Source organism: Rhineura floridana, chromosome 8 (assembly GCF_030035675.1).
Source record: "Rhineura floridana isolate rRhiFlo1 chromosome 8, rRhiFlo1.hap2, whole genome shotgun sequence".
NCBI lineage: Eukaryota > Metazoa > Chordata > Lepidosauria > Squamata > Rhineuridae > Rhineura > Rhineura floridana.
In genome coordinates this window covers 94431646-94456153 of record NC_084487.1, presented here as the reverse complement: position 1 = coordinate 94456153, position 24508 = coordinate 94431646, and the positions used below count along the sequence as shown (strand labels likewise).

Genomic DNA, 24508 nt, shown 5'->3' with positions numbered 1-24508 from the left:
TGACTTAACATGTGCAAGAATAAAAGAATCTTCTTCCCCGTGTCTTAACGGCCAACAAACATTTTCTCAAAGGGGATGTGGCATTTTGAACTTCTGGATTGGCTTTAAATGCAAATAGCCAAGACTTCACACCCTTTCAGAAGGTTGCATGAAATAAAACTCTTTTTTTTTACCCTTGCAAAAAAAAAAAAAGTTAAATAATTCTCACTAGTAGTAAAGTGAGGCTGGAGCATGGAGATGCATTGTGTTCATGTGCCTATGCGACGGAGAGCAAGAGCAGGGGTGGGTTTCTACAGGTAGGGAAAGCATGTCCTAGGCAAATTCTGGGATTTTCAAAAGACCCCAGCCTCCTTCCCAAACTGCCCGAGGATGAATGTTGCATATGGAACTCAGGCAGCAGTGAAAAATGTGCAGGTGCCAAATGTGACTGCATTTGGTATCACACGTACAGGAAGGGCCATGTTGGATCAGGATCAGGACCATGGTGTGCAGGTTGACCCTTTCCCTTCATGTGACAGCCCTGACAAAAACTGCTGAATCTCAAAGTTACTATCCCCCCCCCAGAAATCTTTGCTTCTGAATGTGCTCATGACACTGCATATTTGAGCAGCTGCAGCATTTTTATCATGCCTCTCAACTGTTGTGTGGGGGAGGGGAATTGTGACAACTGTGTTGTTTTACAAGAGTTGTTGTATAAAGCAGGGGTGGGGAACTGGATCTGGCAAGTGGGCCAGATCCTTATCTCCTCTACCTCTGTGGGCCAAGTTTAACAGGTGGACAGAGCCACCCACATGTCAATCACCGCATGTTACAATAGAGGTCAGAGATTTGCATAGTGCTGTCCCGATAATCAACTGATAATCAGCACTTGGAAAAATGATTCATCTGACCTAAAAAAGACCAACCCTCTGGCCCAACCCATGTCCTTATCTGCCTTCACCTCAGTAGTGCAAGTATGCATGGCTTGACCAAAACTTCCTCAGGGGACAAATGGTGATGCCTGGTGGGCCTAATTAGGTCTCTGTGTTGTTGATTCCCCACAGTTGATATAAAGACCTCAAGGTCTATGTGAATTAGTGTCCTCTTCTCCAGCTTGATGAAGACTGCAATCCTGACAGAGCTACTCCTCTGAAATTCTGTTGACTTCAGGGGGCTTTGAGGAGTTTGTGCACAGGATTCCAGCCAACATCCCTAGCTAATCAAAATATTTGCCTGGGGATGAATTCATCCCTTGGTAATCAAACAGTACAAATCAAAAAGAAAATTAAGGCCTGATCACTGTCATACCATGCTTTGAAAATAAATTTCAGTCTTCAGTTGTTTGCTCTACTTTTGCATAATCAAAATTACCATTCATAAACGCAGCAGTAATGAAGATGGGAAAGAGTACCATTTATGTGTTTACGCTGCAATGATCTTCCTAGTTTAACATAATGAAGAACATGCAGACCTGTGCCCAAAACCTCTTATTTTGGGTACCTAATCTCACATGTGATGGCACAGCAGCAATGACCTGAATATGGTGATGTGGTGACATTTTCAGAGATTTAGGGCCTTTGTTTTTGGAACTAGCAGAACGTATAGAATCAGGTCCCAGTGAGGGAGAATTATCAGATGTATTCACTGTGCTTTGGTAACTCTGACTCTGAACAGGAATACTGTTCTTTCCAAGGAAGTGACCTGGCTTTTCGCTGCACAAATGGTATGGCTACAAATACAATATGGCTGTAAAGAACACATAGGCAGAGGTAGCATCAGACAGTTCCGTTACCTATAGAATTCTAGCCGCTGAACACCGTGCAGTAGAAACCCTTATATTATATTATATCTTAAGGACTGCCTGATATACCCCAGACTAATTACTGAGATACTTGGGGGAGTCTTTGTTGGTGGTCCCCCATGGCTCAGATGCATAGCTCATAATGACTAGAAGCCACACTTTCAGCATAGTGGGCCCCAGCCGTTGGAACTCCCTCCCAACAGGGATTCGACAGGCACCCTCCTTGTTGAACTTTAAGCACATGATTAAGATTTTATTGTTCCAGCAAGCATTTTAAGAATTTAATATTTTGGTGATTTTATTGTTCATTTTATGAATTGCTCATTTTTATGTACACCACTTAGAAATGCAAATAATTAAGCATTATATACGTGTCTTAAATAAGTAAAATAAATAAAACTTATCTACATCTACTCAGGAGTAAATCTCATTTGGGCCTAGGGTTGCCAGATCAGAAGCATCCCAAACCCTGAGATTTCAGGAGGGGGCCCTAGTGATGTTCTGAGGGCATGTCCTAGTGATGTCATAGGGGTAATGTCCTAGTGATGTCATAGGGGCAGGCCCTAGTGATGTCATTAAGCATGATACATTAAGCATAAACCAGAGTTGCTTGGAGCATGCTACTCAAAACAAAAGAAAATCTCTGATTGGAAATTAAGATAGAAATCTTAGCTAAATCAGGTTGTTCCAGGTCCAGCTGAAGTGACAGGATCATTTCTTTTCACCTGCTTAGACACCATGGGTAAGGAACATTTTATCTAGACTACTTGCTTCTGGCAAGAAGGGTGTAAGTGCCCTCAGGTCAGTCCAGTCACCAGAAGGCCATTGTAAGAAGAAAGCTTAGTGTTGTGGAGATGTTAGATGGGAGCACTCAGGAGTAAAGATGGATACCCCTGAAGACTGCAATTCTAAACACACTTATTAAGGGACTAAACCCCATAGAACTCAACAGGACTTACTTCTGAGTAGATATGGTTAGGATTGTGCTGTTGGTAAGGCTTGACTAGGGATCTTTTGCAATATCCATATCAAAACAGGGTTGGCAACCCCCTACCTGGAATGCCCTACCTGCCTTTTAACGCAGCTGCTCCAAACTTTTTTATAGACTTCACCTTTCACTGCAGAGAGAGGTTTGAGAAATGAGTGAGAGTTAAGAAGATTCTCTACTCTTTCCTGCCTACTCTGTGGGCTTTCACTTTGACAGCCAATCCAATTCCAGTGAGTAATAATTGACCTACAGAAAACACATGTGGTTTGGTCTGTCTTCAAAGTCAGTAGATTGGGAACAGCAGCAATTGAAGCCACATTTCCCAGTATGTTAATTCTCTGTTGAAAAGCCCTTCCCTTTTGAAAAACTATCTTTTAAAAATGGTTCTTTTCAATTCACTAATGAATGCACAGCATACTAGGGCAGATCCACACCATGCATTTAATGCATCTTCAACATACAGTTGAAGTACATGAATCCCACCACCACAGAATCCTGGGAACTGTTGTTTCTTAAGGGTGGTGAGAATAGGGTTGCCAGGTGTCTGGAGACTCCAGATTTTTTGAGTGCTCTCCAGGTGAGTCGCCTTAAACTCTGATCTCTGAGCTTTCATTTTTTTAAAAAATTAAGTTTCTAGGTGGTCTGGTTCATAAGATATACACCAAAACGTCAGCTGCTGCCCCAATTTCTGTGAAATGATCTCTTGGCTGGCTGTTTTAATCCTACCCTTTCAGGTTTGTAGCCAATAAGTGAAGTCAGGGTTGTGATTGACAGGGGATTTCTTGGTCTCCAGGCAGTACCTAGACCCCATTACAAAGGTAGAAACTGTTGCTTTTTTCCTGTTTATCTGAAAATACCATAAATTGAGTAATATACAGCTTTCAGCATTACCAGAAGTCATTTTTTCTGTTGTGTGCAGGAGTCAAACAAGTTTAAATTTTGAAGACTGCATTGTTTTGAAAACCTTCCCAATATGAAGCTTTAATCCAATGCTTGCTTTTCTGGAGGTAAAGCTGCAATGCTAATCCCACATACCCAGAGTAAACCCCATTGAATTCAATAGGACTTACTTTTGAATAGACATGGTTAGGATTGTGCTGTGAATTTATGGGACTTTTGAGTGAACATAGGAAAGAATTGTGTTTGTGTTGTAAATATTTTCCCCTCCAATCCTATTTTTAAAGCAATTAGGCAGGGCTTACATAGGTATCACTGCTTTTATTATGTAGGAAACTAATACTGATTTTATTTTTAAAAAATGTTCTGCAATGACCAACTGGTTTTGACAATAAACTATTATATGGGGTCTATATATTTTTACATCGCCAGTGTGTGCATGTATATGGAGTCTTGTAACACTGCAGTATGTATACTTTTTAAAACTTCTGTTCAAAATTTATTTGAAAGATAAAATGTATAATATGACAATTTTGCAAGTAATTAAAAAACCCCTGCATGTACACTTTTATGTCCACCAAGATCCTGCTGTGATCTTCTGTTGTAGTGCAATCCTATGTTTACTCAGAAGCAAGTCCCAATCCTGTACAGAGAAAGTACGCTTTATGCTGCTGAAAGCTATATATTTACTGAATTCATGATGTGAGGCAAACAGGAAAAGGAAACTGTGGGTTTAGCTATTGCTTGGGGGTCAACAGATCTGGTCAATCACAACCCTGACTTCACTTATTGGCTAAAAACCTGAAAGGGCAGGGATTAGAGCCGCCGGTACTAACAAAAGTTGTGTGAGGGCGGCTGACATTTTGGTTTATATCTTTTGAACCAGACCTCCTAGAAAAGTAATTTTTTTAAAATGAAAGCTAAGAGTTGGGAGATTAAGGTGACTCACCCAGAGACCCGGAGAGGACCACAAAAAACTGGAGTCTTTGGGTGAAAACTGGAGACCTGGCAACCAGTATTTGGGCCATATCTGCACTCTATGTTTAAAGCGCTATTATACCACTTTAACAGCCATGGCTTTCCCCAAAGAATCCTGGGAACTGGGTGTTCCTGGGAATTGTTAGGAGGTCCCTATTCCCCTGACAGAGCTACAATTCCCATGTAGCTCTATGAAGGGAATAGGGGGGTAATCTAACAATTCTCAGCACTCTTAACAAACTACAGCTCCCAGGATTCTTGGGGGAAGCCAGGTGTGTATAGGATTGCAGCCTTAGAAAGGAAGGAGGATTAATTAAGTGGAACTTGGTGTCTGAATGGTGCAACAACACTGTAAAAAGTGTTGTCCCCAGTAAGGTGCCATTTGTGCTCTGCTTTTGGCAGCAAAATATATTGAAGTGGCAAAATATCTTGAACTGGGTGGATACGTTCAGATAATAAAAAGCACCCATCACAGTATTACATCTTCTGTTGGAGATTCCTCGTGTCTACGATGTATTCTTCCTGACTTCCAATCAAACACACAGGAGTTAATGTTATGTATGTTTACACCATAAACATCACTGCAAAGGATGTTAGCTGTTTTCACAAGACAAATTCCTCCATTTGTCCCCATGAGCAAAACAAAATGGATGCATTTTGCAAGAAGGAGCCCTTAGCAGAAATGGTCAGGAATTTAATCTCCTGCTTATTTATATTTCCTGCAAAATCCACATAGCTTTTGCTTTTTGAGATAATATATTCCCTTAGGTTATACCTGTGTTCAAGAAAACTTTGTGTTGAAACCTGTTCTTATTCTCTTATCTGGGTTGCTATTTAGATAGGCCCTTCTAGCTCAGCCAGGATTACTCAGCGCTAGTCGTTGCCACAATTTAAGTATATTACATGTATTACTGCAATTGCTAGGGATTTTATTTTAATATGGAAGGGCAGCAGCTCACTACTCTTCCATACAGTATCATTCAACAAGAAGTTGTCTGATTGAATTATTGTATGTTTAATTATTTTATTAAAAAGTGGAATACATGTGGCTAGACTTTCTCAAAGGAGTTGTAGTATAGTAATGAAAGGAAAAGCTTTGAATGCCTGCAAATCTATGCTTTCCCCAAAACCAAACTATTCCCCATAGCTCAGTCATCATTTCCTCCTACATCATCTTATTTCTGTTATTAGCATTATGATTCTCACTAGACAATGTGCTAGCTCCAATGTCCCTTAACACATATATAGTCAATTGATTAAACACACTATAATTTAGGCTTCATAACTTTTTCTCTATATGAAATAAAATGGTTACACTTTGGGAGCTACAAGAGAGATTATTTTTTTAATTAAAAGTGGAATACTTATGCTTTTTAAAAAATATGTTCCTTCATTAAAGGGATTGTATTCTTTCTTTAAGTTAGTTGTAACTAGGAATGGGAAAATCTGTCAGTTGTGGATTCTCAGTTTCCCATTTTCTCAATCTTAAATACAGTTTTCCATATTTCCACATCAGTTTGTGATTTTTTTAAAAAAAGTGCTCATGAAAATTCATCAGTGATTTTCTCTGAATATACATGTTTGTATGCAATTTTGCCTAATATATGTGTTTTTGAACAGCAGTTTCCTCTTATAATGCATTTTTGTGTTTTGCATTGTTATGCACTATTCACCCCAGTGTATCCATTTTTGTACACATTACTTAGCTGGAGATCTGGATTGCAAAATTTTGAGTAGTGCAAATTTTGAAGGATAGCTGCATTTTGGATTGCATATTGTTTCTGAAAGTGCAAATTAAGGATGTTTGCCTTTAAATGTGAAGTGATTCAAATTTCTCCCCCATTGCTAGTTGCAGCTATATCCCTCTGAAAGTAATGTGACAGGCCAGGGCTTTTGGTGCTGCCTAGCCTGACCCTCCATGTCTCTGTTACCCAGGGCTGGCTCCAAAGGGTGGCCAGGTCGGGCCCTGGCTGAGGGCCCCATAGCCCACAGGGGCCCCTGAAGGGCCCCTCATTAGGGTGAGGGAGTAGTGCTCCCCTTCTGTGATCCACGGCAGTGTCCCTGCTGTGGATTGCAGGGAGGGAGCTTCCAGGCCGCCTGCCCGTTCGCTCACAGCAGGACGCAGGAGAGAGGTAGGTGGAACAGGCAGGAGCTGCACGCCCGGGGCAGGCTGGTGCCCAAGGGCCCAGTCATGCCTGACACCAGCCCTGCTTTTACCACCACTCATTGCAGCCTGCACTCCTGCACACACTGCTCCTGGGACTCACACAGCAAATATTTCTTTTATGCTGTTAGCTTTTCAGAACTGTTTGTGTGATATGCTGGCCAAAGTAATTTGAATCAAGCAGAAAATCCTGCAGAAAATGAATAGTGCTGCTGATCTAAGTAAGCAGGTTTGTCAATATATGAATCCAAGAGTGTTCTTGTGATTTTTAGCAGAGGCAAAAAGAGGCTTAGCAGCTTTGGCAATTTCTCCCAACACTAGCCCTCTTCACATGTTACTCATCATGTCCAGCATAATGTTTGCAGCGATGTAATGCTCTAAGCATGAAGGCTAGAGATGGATGAATCTGTCAGTTTTGATTCCTCTTAGTTTCTCATTTCTCCCATCTTAAGTTCAGTTTATCACATTTCCAAATCAGTCTAGGATTTTTTTTAAGAAACAGACCACGCAAAAATTCTTCATCATTTTAATGAATATTTCTCCTAATACTCACATTTGTACGCAATATTGATTAGCATACATTTTTGTAAGCTATTTGCCTTAATATAATGTATGTTTGTATCTTCTTTTCATGTATATATGCATTTTTATGCACAGTCTCTCCTCATATACAGTCTTGTAAACATTTTTTCTGGGTTAGAGAACCATATCACAGCATTGGGAGAACTGCGAATTTGGAAGGATGGCTGTGTTTTTGCTTGCTTATTTTTTGGGAAGTGTGAACGAGGTAGGTTTGCATTAAAATGTGAACTGGGCTGAAATTCTCCTTCATCCTTACTGGAGGGTCCTTGTGCAATATAGCACCCTGAGGAATCAGCACTCTAAACTGTGCAGAAAGCCTCCATATGTGGAGAAGGCTTCCCACTGTAGACATTATGCTGAGCACAGTGGAAGCAGGGCTGGGTACAGAAGGAGCCACACAATTTGGGGGTGGGGCTACATGTATGGTCCTGAGCTCCCTTTCAACACTCTTGCCCTCTATACCAAGTAACACATAAAGAGAGAGTTGGTTAACCCCACTAAATAATTTGCTAGATGTCAGCATTGAGCTCCAAAAGGCCGACTGCAAACTCACCCTTTATTTATTTTTTCCTTAAAAGAAACTGATGGAAATCAAGATATATGTATACTTAGGTCTATATGGCATTTGAACTGCCAGCTATGAATCAATATCTATGTTTTATGTCTAGGTTTTGTGTTCTGTTGAAATAATCTGTGAAATTCTCTTATGGTGTTCTTTCAGGTACCAGTAGGACCTGATGAAGCATGGCATACCAGGCGGCAGCTAATGTCTGTCGAAAACCAAACATCTGATCTGTATGTTCCAGTGAATGTAACCAATGGAACAGACTCCAATATTACATGCATCCTTTTTTATGCCACTAATTTCAACTTGACAGCCAATGGCACTGTCCCCATGAATCTAACATCTTCAACGTTTGAGTCTCATCACGTGAATACCAGTGCATCTAATTGTTCAATGACTGATGCAATGTGAGTAGCATAGGAATACAGTTTCACTATTAATTGTCTTTCACTGTTCATTGATTGAGGAAGCTGATTTTTTTATCCCAGATAGCATTACAATTTAGCTTAGCCAAGACATGAAATCAAAATCACAATAGGATCAGATTAAGGACTTTATCATAACATTGCAGTTCACATAGCTCAGATTATCTCTATTTGTTTGTATTGTAAGTGTCCAAAATGATTTGAGATCCTTGTCTTATTCATTTAGTCTATGAAGTTATTAATATTAGCTTCTTTACAGTTGGAGAACTGAGGCTATAAACTTACTCAAAAATCAATGGAACCAGCAGTTATGAGTGCCACCACCACCACCAGCCAGTCTTACTTGTTAATTGCTCATTGTGATCTTGATGTTATAGATCTGGCATGCATGTAGTTAAATGCAAGTTTCTAGAATGTCCATTTATTCTTAGTTGAATTTAGACAATATCTGATCTCATATCCTTCCACATCTATAGTAAGTGGAAGACTACAATGAGTTTCATGAGCAGAACTACAAGTGTCTATGGCTTTATATTTGCCTCAACCCCTCCCCCATGTTAAAAATCTAAATATCCCTGTGACTGTATGTTAGCATGAAATTGAGCTCAACTCTGTAGGTCATATCACTCTTTACACTACAGATGCTTGACACATTTGCAAGCATCTGTTTTGCAAGACTTTCCTCTTCTCCCAGGTATTTTAGCATGTGTTTTTAAATTGCTTTTTAAAAATGTGTTTTTAAATTTGTATATTTGTTTTTAATGTTTTTAATTGTTGTAAACTGCCCAGAGAGCTTTAGCTATGGGGCAGCATACAAATGCAATAAATAAATAAATTTGATCATTGTAAATTCTGATATGAACTGACATAATCTGCCCTTCCCGGATAAATGTGTAGATCACTGTTTAGAGATTTTTTGAAATACTAAGTGGTATATGAATGCTTTTAAATAAATAAATACATGATATAGTTTTCTTTCAGTTCTCTTGATTGTCTGATGCATTTATAGGCTCAAAAAAGTATAACATGCATATTTCAGAGATGAAATATATTTAGAAATGCTGTTTAAATATGTATTTTCATGCTTTTTAAAAAAATGCAGATTAATGTGGAAATACAAGAAACAGACATATGAGTGAACACAACCAAAGTGTCACAGACCAAAAATAGCCTGATCTTTCAATTTGTACTTTAGGCAGGACAGTTGAAACAGGACAGAACCTAAATGTCACTCCAGGTACTGGCACCCTGAGCTGCAGGGGGCAGGTTTAGCCCCTAAAACAATGGTTCCCCTGAGTATACCCTTTTACTTTTATCCATGTAGTGAATGGCTGCTATTCATCCCTATGGGAACAAATGGATGCTGTTGTGATGGGGACAAAATCTGTCTAATACCTATGACAGGAAACCCAAATGGGAGGCTGCAGTGCAGATGTTCAGGCCATCCTCTATCCCTCTCCTATCATTTGCACGCTTGGCATGTGTGTGAATGGGCTGTATGTACCCTTCACTAGTAAGTCCCAAGCGAGTCACAACAATGTAAAGCACATTATTAAGAACAGTTTAAAACAAATTACATTCACAACTAGAGAGGTTCCATATATCTCCCTTTGTGTCAAAAGCCAGGGTGAAGAGATGGGTCTTCAACATACGACAAAAGCTGTACAGTGCAGGTGCCAGACGTATCTCTTTGGGGAAGGAATGCCACACCTTAGGGACTGCTACAGAGAATATCTTCTCCCAGGTCACCCCCGCCCAAACTACAAAGAGGGCCTCTTCTGCTAATCTCAATGCCCTAGGGGGTCTGTAAGGAAGGAGGTGGTCTTTCAGATATTTGTGGCTTAATCACAAATTAGGGCCTTAAACACAAGTGTGAGCACCTTGAAGGTGAGCCTAGAAAAGGGGGGGGGGTTACTGACACAATTGGAATTCTTCATCACATGTAGGAGTTCTATGTTCGTATATTTCTTTAGATATACAGCCGTTTCTCATGTGCTCAGAATGTGCAGATGGGGAAAGCCATGCCCTCAGGCACATCAGTGGCATGGGGTAAGGTTAGCCCACACAAACCTGTGAAGCCCTTTCTTTGTGTGTGTGTGCATGTGCATGCGTGTATGCAGTCACCTGAATTATGTCCAGGAGCCTCTGCAATACATTGGTTCTGGCCCATCATTTCCCATTGAAACGATGGCCATTTCTCTAGTAAAGTAATAAAGAAGAGTGTGAATATCAGAGCATGCAGAATACTTTCCCCTCACCGCTAAGAAACCCCAGCCAGCCACCATAATCTAGTATTGCAGGGGTGGGGAATCTTTGGTCCTCCAGATGTTGCAGAATTTACAACATCTGTCAGTCTCAACAAGTATGGCCAATGGCCAGGGATGATGGGAGCTGTAGCTCAGCCACATCTGGAGGATTAAAGGTTCCTCACACCTGTTTTTCAAATGAAAAACACTGTAAGACGTTTTTGTGACCCATTTCCAAGCTCTTTCACGTCAAGTCAGATTCATGATTTCCATGATAAAAAGAATAAAGCCAATAAGCAGTTCAGTTTGTATGTATGTATATGCTGCAAAAAGAAAATTGTACCAACATTGCTGCTGCCGTGTTTCTTCCATTGTTCTTTTCTAATTCCGCATAAGTCCTGTTCATGTACATGTCTTATCTTACTACTGTGCTCTCCTTGGCTATGCCCTCATTTTGTTCACAGGTCTTGGTCCCCCCCCCCCCGCCACGATAAACATTACATGAGACAATCATTTCTTTGGAAGATGTCCTTACAGGGAATTCTTGCCAACACTTATATGTAAGTGAGCTGTAAATAACTCAATAGCTCACAGTCTCCAGTATATCCCCCCTTTTTGTTTGACAGGGAGATGAGGAAACAACTGTCTCCAGTCTTTTCTGCTGTGCCATCTCTTTGTATTTACCTACCACTTTAGAGCTGTTTATTAAAAAAATATACGAAAAGGGTTCCTTCGAAAATGATATGGTGTAACATTTTCTTGTATTTCCTCCCTCTTCCCATTAGGTTGTCATTACAATACACCAATCTAACAAATACCATTGAGAGTCTGGAAATCAGGTATTCTTATGAATTACTGATACGATCTTTTTATCTACATTGGATTGAATCTAATGCTGTGTGAACAGTGTTCTGCTTTCCCCTTTGTCACCTCTCCCTAGAAGCCTTGAAAGTCTGCTCCAGAGGGTTCTCCCCAACCATCTGGAGCAGATTTTGAGGGTGCACGGGGGCTGCAGGAGAGAACAGAGGCAGGGGAAATTCTGTTGTGAACAAGGAAACTTGTTGCAAAAGTAGAGAAGCAGTGCTGGATACAAGTGTTGGGAGTAGCTGTAAAATAAGGCTAACACGTCCCATACAAAGATTTTTCAGTTATCTAGCCTTTTTCTTAAGAGGAAGAGGATAGTTGCTTGGATCCAAAGAAATGTAAAACTTGTTCTATGAGCCTCAAGAAATTTTACAGAGCAATCCTGACTATGCACAGAGGCACGTTACCACATTTTCCCCAGCTACACAGGAAATGGATTAGACTGTGAAAGAACCCAAAATTGTGTTTGCATTTTGACAAATTTGTAGGGCAGTACAATATCTTAGAGAGGAGGTCAGGTCTCCTGCTTCCCTGGTGTATACACTATAATTGCCCAATTTCCCTGCTTTTAAGTTTGATAGAAATAGCTGTTGGCTATAGGTACGTTCTTAAAATGCAAGGGTTTTTTTCTCTGCTTTTTAATTTAGGAGATATGAAATGGGATTCTGTGAAACTGACCTGAGGAAGGATAGGGGGAGTGAGGAAGGAAGAGGGGAGGAAGGGTAGGGAGGAAGTGGGAAGGAGGGGAAAGACTGCGTGCGTGGGCACTGGGTAGAGGGAAAGCCCCTTTCCAAAAGGAAAACATTGTTAATAGTATCATCTTTCAAGATTTCCCCCACTTTTTTATTCTACAGCAGACACATGTAATCTCCCACTCAAATTTAAACCCAAGATGACCCTGATTTGTCAAGCCAAGCAGCTGTGAGTCTGGTGTTTAGAACACTGACAGTTGGTTCTTACTGAGCATGCCTGCACTGTCATAGACTCCAATGTTAAATTTCTTAAATTAATTAAAAATCAACCATGCATTTTTTTAACTTTTAAACTGCAGAAGATGAAGGTGAGATTATGGGATAGTCAGTAATCGGATTACAGGTACTCTGAGAACATGGCTGATTTTTAATTAATTTCAACAAATTATGAGACCACTGACAGAAAAAAGTCCAACAGGGTCTGGATTGTTTTACTCCTGTTTCAGATTTTGAAATCTGGATGCTCTCTATGTGTTTTGTATATCACTATGAAAACTTGGGGTTGTTAAGCAAGATTTTCTGAGTTCAGGACTATAAATTTTGAAATATTTTGTTTTGAAATGATCTTATGGGAAGCAGCAGAATGGCATGGGTGGCTGTATAATTAAAACACTTTCCACTCTATCATGCAACACTTAGAACTGGTTCACACATGTTACTGGTTCACACAGTCCATATTACTTGATTTTTCAACACCAGATGAATCTTATAATATGAAGAGTCCTGCTGGATTAGGCCAAAGGCCCTTTTAGGTCAGCATCCTGTTCTCATGGTGGCCAACCAAATGCCCATGGGAAGCTCACAAGCCAGGCCTGAGCACAACAGTACTCTCCCCACTTATGATTTGAAGTAACTTGTATTTAGATGCATACTGCCTCCTACAGAGGCGGTAGAATATGGCCATTGATAATCTTATCTTCCATCAATTTATCTAATTCCCTTTTAAAGCCATCCAAGTTGGTGGCCACTGGAGTTCCATAGCTTAACTTTGCACTGTATGAAGAAGTGCTTTCTTTTGTTGGTCCTGAATTTTGCTAAATTTAGCTTCACTGGATCATCCCAGGTTCTAGTAGTATAATAGAGAGATAAAAGATTCTCGCTATCAACTTTCTCCATACCATGCATAACTGTATGCACCACTATCATGTAAAGGACTTCACTACAACACTTTACAGTTGAGGTGTTGCAAGGTCAGTCAAAGCATTTTCTCTTTGCTTGGAGCACCCAACTAAGTCAAAGGCAGCATGAGGGAATTCTCAATTTGAAGACACTTCCTGGTTAAGGGGCTCACTGAATGTGTCCTGTAAAAGAGCTACCTAAATCCTGGGGCCAGCATTGTTAGAAGTGATACAAAAGTTCTATGTGTGGTATTTGATTTTGATGGCACGATTTGATACTGTGGTCAAGTCATGAATGTTCATGTGTAAATCAGCCCTTGGTTTGGCACAATGGCTGCATTTGCAAAGTTGCTAGTGTTGTTATGAAGATTAATCAACAGAACTTCCGTAGCTTGAATCAGCAAAAAGAACAGTTGTTTTAAATGTACTTTGTCCATGGTAAATCGTAGCTGATTCCTCAAATTCACACTAATGAAAAATCTACTGTGGTTTAGCACAATTATCGCAGGTGGTATGGCACAGTGGGGAGGAGAGCCTGGCTGGGAGTCCAGAGTCTGTGAGTTCAAATCCCCACTCGTGTCTCCTGGGTTTAAAGGGCCAGCTAAAGATCACTCCCACAGTGAGTGGCTCAGGGGTTACGTGCTCTTCCACCTGTGCAGCCGTGGGCAAGCTGCATAGTCCCAAGGAGCCCAGTTGCCCCCCAGCTGGCAGTTGCAGACAAGGAAGAGGCTGGCTTGTGCAGCTGTGGCAAGCTGAGCAGGCCCTAGCCAGCTGGGGAGGACTAGCCTCAGAGGAAGGCAATGGTAAACCCCCTCTGAATACCGCTTACAGTGAAAACCCTATTTATAGAGCAGCCATAAGTCGGGATCGACTTGAAGGCAGTCGATTTCATTTTCAGCACAATTATCAAAAGTGTCCTCGCTATTTTGTGATCTTTTGGTTGGTGCTAATAAAGGTGTTGTCCAACCATGGATTTAGAGTTTTTTTCTTGTGGTCCAGCATAAAAACATTTGCTTCTTATGCTCAATTATCAAGAGGCACCTCTCTCTCTCTCTCTCTCTCTCTCTCTCTCTCTCTCTCTCAGAACTGAAGGATCTGAATCTCAGGCACCCATAACCTAATGGTGAACCCACTATTCACTGTGTACAAGTTTGATTCATGCTTAATAATGTGGTTATTAGTCCAATTATCATTGTGTCAGTTGCTCTGTCTGTGGGAACCTAGAAACAGAGCTGTGGGAAATACCAGCTAGGTGATCAGATCTGCAATGAAGCCACATGATGTGGTGCACAAACATCCAAGGTTAGAATTTCTCCTTAAATCACTCGAATAAGCATATAGTTCACCTGAAGTTAGTACTGCTACTAGTCCTGGGTCTTCAACCCTGCCTTAGATATGGCTTAGCAAATAGATTATATAGTACTGCAAGGAAAAATACAATTTGGAACTGAGGTCAAACTGGAATGGGTAGCAGGAAATTTATAACAAGAAATAAAGACCATTTTGTGTATGAGCGAACAGAATAAAATGGAAATGATTTCAAATTAAAAAGCTTACATGTACCCACTGCAGTTCAGAGTCCTACTAACAGGGCAGCAAATGGTTCACAAAAGTAAGCAATATTACAATACAGCACATAGACATCTTCTGCTAGAACAGCCTTAGGCACAGTACCAAATGAAAGACTTGTAATCAACACAGAATGATAAAAAAAATCCCCTGCCAACTAACAGGAGAACGTGTTAATTGCAGAAGTTGCATTGCAAAGATATCATGAACTGTAAGCAGGCTTCGGAAAGCTGGGAAATATTATTATTGTGTGATTTATTACAAATCTTGTCTTCCTAGCTAGGTTTCCAGCCTGCTGGGAAAAGCAATAACTGTCCCAGAAGTTCTACAAAATCAAATCAAGTTATTCCCTTTCCCATTTAAAATGCATGCCCCTCTGTTTTCTGTTAAGATTGTCCTATCATCACATTTCCTGGCCCGGTACAGACATTGACACTTTAAAACATCTCTGGATTGTACTTAATTGTGTATATGGACTCACAAGCACATAGGCCAGTTTTTCTAAACTACAGAAGGGGAGAAATGCAACACCAGCTGAACTGCACAAACAGTGCTGTGCGTCTTAGGAACTTACTAAGGAACTTAGGAAGTTACTTTAGTCTGACTATTTGTCCATTTAGCCATTGCCTACTCTGACAGGCAATACCTATCCAGGGTCTGATGGCACAGGGCTTTTCTAACATCTCCTACCTGGGATTGAACCTGAGACCTTCTGCATGCAAAACATGCACTTTACTATGGTCCCTCCCCAATTATAAACTCTTGTGGTTATAGGTCAAGGCTCAAATTTTCCCAGGGTGAGGTCTAACCCCAGCGTAATTGCTAAGAAGATGTAGTCTTGAATCTTGACTGTTGCAGGACCAATCATCCTAGTCTGAAAATGAGCTGTGGAAGTCTCTAGGAGCCAAGGGGAGAAGTGTGTGTGTGTGTGTGTGTGTGTGTTTGGGGGAAGGAGCTGGCCATGGGGGAAGTAGCAGCTAGGAAGGTGAAAAAACAATGACAGTATCACTAACTGGCATTCTTGGGCAACTGCCAAACCCCAAGTCTTCAACAGAGTTCACCCCAGGGGGCTTCCTTCCTGCCTTCCTGCCTTCCTTCCTTCTCGAGTGGCTGTGCCTGGCTGCCATCTTAATTCCCCACATTACTTCAGTGTAGCATCACTCTTGGGGATTGTGGGAAATTTAAATTGTTGTTCCCAGTCATCCGATGCTGCTTGAAGTGCTGCAGGGTCTGCCACCGCTGCTACATGAGACTACCAGAGCAAACCAACAGAGAAAGGCTCCACAAGAGGACATTTTGCCACAGCCCCCCCAAGTGCAAAGCTGGACTGTGTATAGCAGCCTTCCCCAGCCTGATGCCCTCCAGATGTTATTGGGTTCCATTTCCCATCATCCTTAACCACTGACCATGGTGGCTGCAGATGTTGTGAGTTGGAGTCTGGAGAACACCAAGTTGGAGAAAGCTGGAGAATGTGAACCAGAAAATGAAAAGTTAAGGCCAGGGTTGTACTGCATCAGATCTTGCATGTTTGGAAAGTGAGCACATAAGCATTTTTCTCTGTCATATTTTGTTCAACACACAGAGGTACACTCCTGACTCATGCACACGTTCTCTTGTGCCCACCTCTATGGCTTTCCAATAAATTGATCCTCAGTCATTTACACAACTCCCTTTTCCTTAGACAGTAGATTCCTCTTTTCTTCTCCCCAAGGAAAATCAGCATGTCTCCTCTTCTCTGTTGCCTTCATCCTTCAGCAGAAGGTTCAGACCCAAATTTCTATAGCCTCCTTCTGAGTATATCTGGGAAAAGAATGAGCAATTAAGGTCCACCCTATCCTTCATTGCTGCAGTATGCAAGACAATCCTTGAGGTCTCTTTGTGACTGCTAAGCTGAATGTTGCGTTTGCCGCTTCAAAAAGATATCAAACTTAAAGTCTAAATACTAATGTTAATCTCACTACCACCTGGTAATTCTTAACACAGAAGATGCTATGGCAGTTTGGATCAATATATTCTCTGTTTCTCTTCTCTCTAGATTTCTGATGACCAACAAATACTATAACGGCTCTGCTCGAAACTGGTTCACTTTAGATTTTGTTCATATTCTACAAGACAACAGGGAAACTGCTGTATTTAATGTCTCCATCATCTCTGGTCCTGCGGAGTATTCATTTCATTGCCAGCTGGTGGGAACAAGCAACCGCTATGGTGTAACGCTGATTCCAGCTAGCAGTGAAGCTCAATACTGGGAAGTTGTCATTTCTGAGTTCCAAGTGAGTACGCATTACCGTTTCTGAGGCAATTTTAAGAGCTATTACCTACAGCTAGAGTTTCTGAAAGGCTTGTATTGAACACCACTTTTTTTTTCTTCAGTCCTAACATAACATTTTATCCCATCCCCCTTTTATAACCCTATTCAACAGTGAATAGGGTTATGAACCCTATTCAACCCTATTCAACAGTCAAAAGATGAAGGATTGAGAGGGTTTGGATAGCATCTGAATGGCAAGAACAATGAAAAGAAGATCCCCAGCAAGGATCAGATTCAGATAAATCATCCATTTCTTCTCCATTAAAACAACTAATTAAATAGTACTTTGCCACTTTAGTGAATTAGGTCACTTTTGCCAAGTAGATATGTTTGAGTCATGGTTGAATAATAGAGTACATCCAATGCACATGAAAGGCTGCAGTCCTTGGCATGTCGATCTAAATGGTCTCAGGTACAAATGCTGAACAAGACCTCTGCTTGAGATGCTGGAGAGCTGATGGTACATTGGCGTAGACAATTCTGGATCACTGTTCCACTTTTGTATAAGACAGCTTCCATTTTATTTAATTTTGCACTAAATATCCCAACCAATACAACTAGGAAGACTGGCTCATATGAGCTAACCTTGGGAGTGTGGATATTGTACATGTATAGCTGGATGTGCTGTTTGTTTTCCTTCCTGTAGGAAAAGCTATTTCCTGTTCTCTTTCATTGATGAAAAAGTTACAGTGAGGAAGCACATCAGCTGTGTGCTAAGATATAAGGCAGAGCAGCCAAAGTGGTGCTCTCCAGACTGCAATTCCCATCAACCCCAGCCAGCATGGCCAATGGTTAGGAGTGATGGGAATTATAGTCCAGCAACATCTGGAGGGCACAACTTTAGCTACTCCTGATAGGTATAGAAGAATAAGAGGATGCTTTATTGTACAGATTTCTATTTACAGGGCAACCAGATTTGTCTTAAAATCTTAGTTAGAAAAGCCATGAGACTTGTGCTAGAACTACTTAGCTGAGTCAAGGAATTAACCGAAGATGTGCTATATCCTATAGTGACACTCTGTCTACTATTTTTTACTGGAAGTATAACAACCATTCTAACAAGAACTTCCTAAGATTTTTGTTGTATGGTAAAGTCAGTTTAAACTGTTGCATAAGCATTCATGGATGAGAGCCTGCTTCATCAAAGGCATGATGTGTGTCCTCAGTTGACTGATTTTACAGCCTTGGGAGAAACTATGTAATTATTTGTTAGAAGTGCTAAAATTTTGTTCTTTATACCAGCCTTCCCTAACCTGGTGCCCTCTGTATGTGTTACACTACAACTTCCTTGAACCTCAGACATCTGCAGAGCAACAGGTTGGGGAAGGCTGCTTTATCTGGTGAGATAATTTGTGCTACTGCTACAAAATTTGGTGTGTGTGGGCCTTAAGCCATAATACATTTCATTTTGTTAATCTTCAAGGTGCCAACTAAAACAGCTACCTCCTGAAATTGGTCAAATTTGTTACACTTCATTATTTTGCCAGAAACCATGGATATTAAAGAATGTGCATGTTGACTTATTTGACTTATCAGCATTATATATTTCTGGTTAGGTAGTTCCTACTGTCTACAAAATGCCTTTCTTGTTGAATGTGTCTTCTTTCTGTAAGGTCAAACATTGTCTTCTTTCTGTAAGGTCAAACATTTAGACAAATCCTTTCAGGATATCCAAAGCACAGTAAACAAACTCTTCATGAATTTTAAAAATGCAATGAATTAAATAGAATGAATGATATTCAAAGTGTAGACTTAAATAGGAAAACCAGAATCCTTTCTAAGGACCTTGAAAAATCCTGGGTGAGTGGGAGACAAAGAAAGAGTACTGCTTTCATGTGCTTTTCTAAGCTTTTCCAAAACAGGCTGCAGAAAACTGCATCTTTATTTGACTGCCAGAATACAACTACCACACCTGTTGCAATGATAAAACAGCAGGAAGAATATAGCCAAATGCAGAAATTACAATAGCCATTTTTAAAACGAGAAAGGTGCATTAAGACAATTAAGCCTACATTCTGACGTTTTAGAAAGATAACCTAGACTGGTGTATAGTGAGTGTTTTTTTTGTTTTGTTTTTTGAAAGATCAGTACTGATGTACCCTGTAAATTCAGTCTTCCTGCCTTTAGCCCCTCAATCTTGTTCAGATAAAGTTCTTTAGGAACATCAAAGCCTTGTTATATGCTTCAGGCACTTTGGCTCCAGGAATGCTGCCGGGTATGTATTCGTTCATAGCCACTCAATTTTCTGTGGGAACCATAACGACATTATGTAACATCTCCTTTTTTTTAGTCAGCTATTCAGATAATAGTGTTTGTGTGTCTGAGAGAGTAATTTCCTTTGCAACTTTGCCTGATGACTGAAGAGAAGCTAAGCAATGAAGTGACCTGGCAAATGTACCTACAGTGTTAATATACAGGCTTATTCTTCTAAACCAGATTTTTAATAATACTGTTGAATTTTTTAAAAACAACAACATATACACAAAACTGGAAATATGGTTGCCAAGCAGCCAGTAAACAATCAGCCTACTCATTTTTATTTTCCTGTTTGACAGGTGCTGTAGCTCAGTGGCAGACCCCCACGTTTGTGTGGGATAAGATTCCAAGATCAACCCCAGACATGTTCCTAGGGAGTCTCTCTCAGTTAGAAGAGATCTGAAACACTGCCCTTTTGAAAATCTGCAGAGCTGGGTTCAAGAGGCAGGTTGCTCAGCTTTTGTAGAAAGCTATATGACAGTGGCCTAGCAATGCTGAGGTGAGGAAGTTAATTGATGCTGCCTTATGCTTTTTCCCAGGGCTATCCTTAGAATACCCCACATTTTCTGCAGTTTAACGTGCACTGGTTAAACAAACAACATGGGCATGTGGTTAATGAACACATTGCAAGTGAACGTGAGACAAAGTACAGATTCTTGGCGGCTCACTCCTCCTCCTCCTCCTTCTCTTTTGCAGATTCAAGCATTCAATGTGGAAAACAACAGGTTTTCCTATGCAAGTGACTGTTCAACATTCTTCACCCCTGCAATTTGGATGGGTTTGGTGACCTCATTAATTTTGTTACTGATTCTGACCTATGGAATACACATGATTGTGAACCTAACAACCAACAATAGGTTTGATGACCCCAAAGATCCACCTCTTTCAGTCCCTCAAACAGAATAGCACCAAGTATGACACAATGTCTGTCAAGTGGTTAGCCCTTGGTGTGCATTTTTTTTAATAGCCAGCTGCAGGATGGTCAAGCTGAATCAGGCCCATGGCATAGTGGAAGAGGCGGCTTTCATCCTTTTCTGCTCTCCATGGACCTGATCAGAATCTCTCCTCCCCCTAAACACAGTGGGAGGCAAGTCACAGCAGCACTAACAGGAGCTTTCCTCCCATTGAGAATAGCAGCAAGGGCCCCCAATTCCGATCACGACCACAGCATGGGGCAATTGATTAACCCCCTTGCAATCCTCCCTGTCATGACTGCAATCTGGGTAGCCCTCTGCATTGGCTAATTGTGCACCAGGGCTAACCACACACCACATCTAGTTTGGTCTGAAGTACAAATGAGTACTTAGACATATGAAAATGGAAATGGACTGCCTTCAAGTCGATCCCGACTTATGGCAACCCTATGAATAGGGTTTTCATGGTAAGCGGTATTCAGAGAGGGTTTAGCATTGCCTTCCTCCGAGGCTGAGAGGCAGTGACTGACCCAAGGTCACCCAGTGAGCTTCATGGCTGTGTGGGGATTTCAACTCTGGTCCAACACACTGACCACTACGCCACACTGGTTCTCATTAGATATGTGAACCGTCCTTCAAACCTATTAGTGTAGAAGGAAGCATAGAGTCAATAAAATGTGAAAGCTTTTGGGTAATGACATATTTTCTGAAAACAGGAGATGGTTGGCAGCTGCGATAATTCTATCGGCTGTTTGTTACCATTTTTTAATCACTGCCTAAATAAAAGCCGTGAGGTAAAGCAGAAACCATTCACAGTTGTTGCCAGCCTTTAAGGAAACCAGTAAGTAGTGCCAGCAGCTTCACAAATGATATATATATATATATTTCAATGACCAAGGTATTTTGGATAAGGTTTGTTACATAAAGCTTTATTTAAAAATTGCAGGTCCTTGAGAGCTTTTTAATGAAAAGGAAAGATAGAAATGTTTTAATAAACAGAAAATGCTTTTTTAAAAATAAAATGTTTACCCAAATATTGCAAGCAGGTGAAACTCAGGAAAATGACCCTCAGGTTAAAAAAAGAAAGAAAACAAAAACTTATTGACCACCTAAGCCATTCCATATGCTTACACAAGCAATTAAAATAATGTCTAGTTTGGCACTAAGATAAGATAATTACTGCACTCTATGCATCTACTGTGGAGAGCCAGTGTGGTGTAGTGGTTAGAGCAGTGGCAATGGTAAACCCCCTCTGAATACCTCTTACCATGAAAACCCTATTCATAGGGTTGCCATAAGTGGGGATCGACTTGAAGGCAGTCCATTTCCATTTTCATGCATTTCCATTTTCATGCATCTACTAAATTGGTTATGTTTCAGACAGTCAGTCATGCATTGCATACCCAAGCCCCACCCCTTTCCCAGATTATGATAAAGGTCAAACTACACATTGCTCTAAATGAGAGGGAGAGGAAGTTTAACCCTTTCCTATCTGCGATCCTTACAAAACTTAGGTCCCCTGTATGTGTAGAGGGCTTAGAAAAGATGCTCCATTGGCACTGAGGGGACAAATTTTAATGGGTCTCATTGCTGGGAAAGAAAGGGCTAAACTCTCCTGTTTGCACTCTGTGGTTCTGATGACCAAAATTCCTGCACCTGTAATTAAATAAAGAAAATCCCAGGTGCTCACTATATAATTCAAGTAACTTTTGAATGATTTATGCAAACAGATTTTTATGAGTGAACTGTTTTCTTAATTATTTTCTTTAGCATTCTTGGTCAATGTTAAGCCTGTGCATAATGTATACTGGAAAATGTGACATAAAAATGAAGTCAAACATAATAGTTGATTATGGTTTTATTGATTTGCATTTTTTTTCCTCATTGTGAGTTGCTCTGGACACCATTGGTAGAAAGACAGGATAGAAGTATTTAAATTAATGAATTAACTGGCTGCAAAAATCAGCATCTCATCAATAACATAGACAAACCAGATTTTTTTTAAAAAAGTGTTGCAATTTATTTGTTCAAAATTATGCTAAATAAATCTGCATGGGGTGGGAGAGGACTGCAGAGGAAGACATTGCCCCAACTTTCATTGAGTTCCCATTTGGCCATGCAAGGAACTCTCTCTATGTCACCAGGAACCCTGGTTGCCTTTGCTGTACATATGTAGGGGCTATTTACATTCTCCTATGTGAATTCTTTGAATTGTGCTTTTGAATGACTGACCAGAGATATTTTATTATTACTTCTTACCTTTGTATATCACCAGCTTAAACAAGTTCTCTGAGCAGTTTACAAAAATAATAAATATACAAAGGGTTGTATCCAATGAAGTTGTCCAGTTGATGCAAGGACTTTTGCTGGCGCAGTGCAGCTGCCTCTCTCTCTCTTCCCCCTGTACGCTCCCCAGATTTGTTCTGGGGTATTCCCCAACTCTCTGGAGCAGATTTTGGGGGTGGGGAGAAGGAAGCAGAAGTCCTTGCAGGAACAGATGACTTTGTTGGATACAAGCCAAAGTACAATTCACAATCAAAAAGCGAGAGGTTTATGTAGACCACAATTGTAAACTGCTTCAATGGTTATGTGGGAACAGAGAATCCCAGTTGCCTCACCAAACTACAAGCCCAGGATTCTTTTGGAGAAGCCTTATTGACAGGTAAACTTGGAGAAAACCAATATAAATGTCAACTGCAGATGAGCCCCACAGTCAAGATAAAATCAATTAGTACAAGAAAAAATCCAGCTAATATCAGCATTAAAAACAGCAGCTAAACCATTAGAAGCAGCATAAACCCTCGGGGGAACTAGATTGATGTCAAAAAGCAGTGTCAGCTAAAAGGGAAAGGTGTGGCGATCTCTGGCGGAAGAGCAAAGTATCTGTTTCTTTTGTCAGCAGACATGAATGAAAAGGCCACTTCAGGTTTCTCTTTCCTCAGACTTGGCAGGGAGATAAAGAGGTGGGTAACATGTCTGAGTGGCCAGAATAACCCATGTGCTCTCTTGTCTGCCTGCTGCCAATTATAATTGCGGCAGAGGGTTGAAATAAGACACTGACACAGTAAACTGGGTTGAACACAGGGCTACTTTATTAAACTATAAACCAGAACTTTAACTAACCTGCAGAGGAAACCTAGGTGCGGAACTATCTATAAGCAAGTCTTTGTTTACAGCTCTCAGGTGACTAGCCCCTGCTGGGACAAGTGTAAGCCCATTTATCTTACCCCAGCCACCCTGTAGGTGAGCAAGGTGGCCCTCCCATGTCACCACCCCTCGGTGCCGTATAACTCCAGGTGGATGAGGTAAGAATGCCCCAGAAGCAGTCCATATCCTGCCCTTGGGCCGTAAAGCCCTTCCTGGCAGGCCTCTGGAACCACCAATCACCTCCAAAGGTGCCTAAGGGGACCACTAAGCTGTCCTTACCTACTTCCCTTCCCGCATCTATCTGCACCAGTGAACATATAAACTATACCCAACTCAGGGATTAACCTTAACTTGTCAAATTAGCCAAATCAGCTGAAATAACCCATTAGAAACGCAACTCCCCCTACCCAATTCCATCCTGCCACTACAGTGTGGAGTAGGCAAAAAACCTACCTGCCAACTTGGGTAGGTAGGATAAAAATTCCTACTCGGCCCCGAAGCGACCACAAACACGGACCTCACCTCCCTTATATCCCCCCTGTTAATGCCCTGTGTGCGAGGCCTGTGTGAGGGGGGAGAAGATGCTCATTTTAAACTTGCAGGGTGGCCCGTCAGGCCCAAAGCCTATGAGGACCAAGTGCCACGTCCCCCGAGGCTACAGCTGGCAGCACCGCGCAAAATGGCGCTACCTCTGGTAAAGAGAGCAAGCAGCCTCCAGCCGGCTTCCCCAACTCAGGGAAGGCCAGAGCTCCTGCTTGCTCCACCACCAAACCAAGCCTGCAGATGCAGGCTGCAGCTGAGTGTTGCCTGCTGCTGCAGGCCGCCCACCACCGCAGGCCGCAGCTTCCCAAAATGGCGCCGGCCACGTGCAGCCCAACAAAATGGCTGCTGTGATCAGGTCTCTTGCCGCGCCAATCCTCCTTGATCCTCCGTTGCACACTGAGAGAAAGGT

The 24508-nt window shown here is 41.2% G+C and overlaps 1 protein-coding gene across 1 annotated transcript in view; it reads left to right on the top strand.

Annotated features, from left to right (window-relative positions):
• Positions 1-20858, top strand: part of LOC133390795 (V-type proton ATPase subunit S1-like) — a 65621-nt gene extending 44763 nt beyond the window's left edge. Inside the window, exons 7-10 of the mRNA XM_061640172.1 lie at positions 8111-8361; positions 11411-11464; positions 16964-17201; positions 20192-20858. Coding sequence (XP_061496156.1) covers positions 8111-8361; positions 11411-11464; positions 16964-17201; positions 20192-20401 — 753 coding nt within the window. The 3' untranslated portion in view covers positions 20402-20858. The remainder of the gene's footprint in view (positions 1-8110; positions 8362-11410; positions 11465-16963; positions 17202-20191) is intronic.
• Positions 20859-24508: the final 3650 nt, after the last annotated feature.